The sequence below is a fragment of the Miscanthus floridulus genome, chromosome 8, assembly GCF_019320115.1.
Source record: "Miscanthus floridulus cultivar M001 chromosome 8, ASM1932011v1, whole genome shotgun sequence".
Taxonomy (NCBI): Eukaryota; Viridiplantae; Streptophyta; class Magnoliopsida; order Poales; family Poaceae; genus Miscanthus; species Miscanthus floridulus.
In genome coordinates, this window is record NC_089587.1 from 121644305 (window position 1) to 121647894 (window position 3590).

At 51.0% G+C, this 3590-nt stretch overlaps 1 protein-coding gene across 1 annotated transcript; it reads right to left on the reverse strand.

Annotated features, from left to right (window-relative positions):
- Nucleotides 1-2011: 2011 nt before the first annotated feature.
- On the reverse strand, nucleotides 2012-2467 carry LOC136469837 (uncharacterized). The gene has a single exon (XM_066467879.1). The coding sequence runs from the start codon at nucleotides 2465-2467 to the stop codon at nucleotides 2012-2014; it is 456 nt and encodes a 151-aa protein (XP_066323976.1).
- Between the last annotated feature and the right edge of the window lie 1123 nt (nucleotides 2468-3590).

A 3590-nucleotide genomic window follows, 5' to 3' on the forward strand; every position in this document is an offset into this window, starting at 1 on the left:
GCTGAGAAGGGATCGCTTCCACCGAAGGAGGAGGTACATTAGAGGGTGCTGAGCGTTGTCAGTTTTGCCATCGTTCATGGTGGCCTTTCTTCGGCTAGAAACGCCCCCCGTCTAGATGCCATTGTGAGGGTTGTGGCTGATCACAATGGTGTAGTCCCTGGATGCCCCGACAGAGGTACCGTTGTTAGGGTTGTGGCTAATCACGATGGCGTAGTCCCTGGATGCCCCAGCGAGGGCACCATGGCCATCGACGTGGTGCTCAACTTTGTAGATGACGGCACCCTTGAGGATCCCGTGAAGCGTTAGGATGTCGCTGATGGAGAGCGTGGTGCCGCGATTGTAGTAGTGCTCATAGTAGAACTGATCAGAAACTATAATCGAATAAGTTTGTGGGGGAGCCCCCGAGTGAATAGTCTTCTATATTTATGAATACATCAGTCCTTTTTGTGATGAAATTACTTTGTAAGCGATGAATTTGTGCAAAAAATGAACAAATTCTTAAATTTTGTTACGACAAACAGCTTTTCAGCTCTTCTCCCTCTTTTTGGCAAAGAGGTCTGGTGCCTTCCGACCCTTCCCATAGTTAAGGTCGCAAAAACTCAGAGTGCGGGTGAGCCAATCCTGATCACACTAGTGAGGAAGGAGGCCATAGTCACTGGGGCGTAAGTTTCCCATAGTCCTACCAGTTATACTCAGATTCTGTTCCTGAAATCCTAGTCCTTAGGACTTGTCATGAGAAAAAAGAGGGGAAACTCAGAGAATGTTTGCAAAGATAACACAGAGAGTGTTTGCAAGATAAATGTACTTATATCAGCCCCCGAGTGATGTCCGACCCCTCGCACTTTGCAGGGGTCAGATGTCACTAAAAATCAGGGATTTTTTGAAGACAAGAACTGATAAGAAAAAGTATTCGTTTATTTAAGGGTAAATATGATGTAGCTGCTCAATGTTCTAGGCGTTGGTGAAGACCTCACCGTCGATGGTTTTCAACTTGTAGGCGCCTAGCTAGAGTACTTCCGCGATGATGTATGGCCCTTCCCAGGGCGGGGAGAGCTTTGTGACGGTCCTTGTTGCTCTGCACGAGGTGGAGAACTAGGTCCCCGACGTTGAAGGCTCGGTCCCGCACCCATCCGTCATGGTACCGTTGTAGTGCCTGCTGGTACTTGGCCGAACGGAGGAGGGCGATGTCACGAGCTTCGTCTAGCTGGTCCATGGCATCTTGGTTGGATGCCTTGGCTCCCTATTCGTCATATGCTCCAATTCTTGGCGCTCTATAGTCGAGGTCAGTTGGGAGGATGGCCTCAGAACCGTAGACCATGAAGAAAGGCATGTAGCTAGTGGCCCAACTAGAAGTTGTCCTCAGGCTCCAGAGCACCGTAGGGAGCTCGATGACCCAGCGTGCGCTGAACTTGTTCAATTGGTTGAAGATCCTGAGCTTGAGGCCCTGTACGAGCATGTCGTTTGCGCGCTCAACCTGCCCATTCGTTCGGGGGTGCGTGATGGTAGCCCAATCGACCTAGATGTGTTGTTCATCGCAAAATCGAATGAATTTCTTACCGATGAACTGTGTGCCATTGTCTGTGATGATGGAGTTCGGTACTCCAAAGCGATGGATGATGTTGAGGAAGAACAGCACAGCCTACTCGGACTTGATTACGGAGATCGGCCAAGCTTCGATCCATTTTGAGAACTTGTCTATGGTGACAAGTAAGTGGGTGTAGCCCCCGAGCACCTTCTTGAGAGGCCCAACTAGATCGAGCCCCTAGACTACGAAGGACCACATGATGGGGATCATCTGGAGTGCCTGGGCCAAGAGGTGAGTTTGTTGAGCATAGTACTGGCACCCTTTGTAGGTGCGTACGATTTGCTCGGCGTTGGCTACTATAGTGGGCTAGTAGAAGCCCTGTCGGAATGTGATCCCAACGAAGGTTCTAGGCATGGCATGGTGATCACAGACCCCACCGTGGATATCGCTCAGTAGAAGCTTCCCCTATTCGATGGGGATACAGAGCTACAGGATCCTGGTGTGGCTCCGTTTGTAGAGTTTGCCCTCTATAAGAACAAAGGACTTGGCATGACGTGCGAGCCGTCGAGCTTCTATCTTGTCCATCGACAGTGTGTCATGGAGGAGGTAGTCGAGGTAGAGTGTTCTCCAGTCATCCAGAGGGTTGGGCTCTGTTGCTGGATCATCTTCAAGCTCCATGACCTCGGGGTTGGAGGGAGCCGTTGGTTGGTTAGCCCCTAGGGCTGTATCAGATGGGCCATTGTCGGCCCATTTCGACCCTTCATAGCATATCGAGGGCTTATGTTGGTCGCTGGCAAAGACACCCATTGGCACCAGCTCTTGACCAGACGCCGCTTTTGCAAGTGCGTTAGCTGCCTCATTGAGGCGCCTTAGGATGTGATTGAGTTCGAGGCTGTCGAATTTGTCCTCCAGCTGTCGGACCTCTTGGCAATATGTAGCCATCTTGGTGTCATGGTAGCTTGACTCCTTCATGACTTGGTTGATGACTAGCTGGGAGTCACCCCGGATGTCGAGGCGTCGGATGCCCAACTCGATGGCGATTCGTAGGCCATTGATGAGCGCTTCATACTCAGCCACATTATTTGATGAGGGGAAATGGAGCCAAACCATGTACCTCATGCGGACCCCGAGGGGTGATACAAAGACCAGCCCCATGCCGGTGCCCTTCTTCATCAGTGATCCATCAAAGTACATCATCCATTACTCTTGATCAACGACCGCCGGTGGTGTCTAGACCTCGGTCCATTCCCTAATGAAGTCAGCCAACACCTGGGACTTGATCACTGTTCGGGAGGCATATGTGATGACTTGATCCATCAACTTGAGTGCCCACTTCATGGTTCTTCCCATTACGTCCTGGCTTTGGACGACCTTGCCGAGGGGGAACGATGTCATAACCGTCATGGTGTGTGATTTGAAGTAGCGGCGTAGCTTCCTCTTAGTGATGAGGATGGCGTATAGGAGCTTCTGGATTTGGGAGTAGCGGGTCTTGGAGTCGGATAGTACCTCATTGATGAAGTACACAGGGTGTTGCACCTTGAGGGAGTGTCCTTCTTCCTCTCACTATACTACCAGGGCGGTGCTGACCACTTGCATGGTGGCCGCTATGTATAGCAGGAGGGATTCTCTGTCGCTCGGAGGAAGTAGGATTGGGGGCCTGGTCAGAAGTAGTTTGACCATGTCAAGTGCCTCCTGGGCCTCAGACCTCCACTCGAAGCGGTCAGCTTTTTTCAAGAGTCGATAAAGGCGGAGACCTCGTTCGCCAAGGCCTGAGATGAAGCAGCTGAGGGATGCGAGGCACCCTATGATTGCTAAACCCCCTTTATGTTCTGGATCAGGCCCATCCTTATGATGGCTAAAATCTTTTCTAGGTTGGCTTCAATGCCGCACTCGGAGACGATGAAGCCAAGCAGCATGCCCCTCAGGACCCAAAAAACACACTTCTCGGGATTGAGTTTAATGCCATTCGCCTAGATTTTCACAAAGGTTTGCTCAAGATCAGCAATGAGGTGGTCAGCCTGTTTGGACTTAACTACGATGTCATCAATGTAGGCCTCAACAGTCC

What these genes read in the sequence shown, in the direction of transcription:
- LOC136469837 (XM_066467879.1), bottom strand. Translation starts at nt 2,467, where the DNA reads ATGGCTACATATTGCCAAGAGGTCCGACAGCTGGAGGACAAATTCGAC.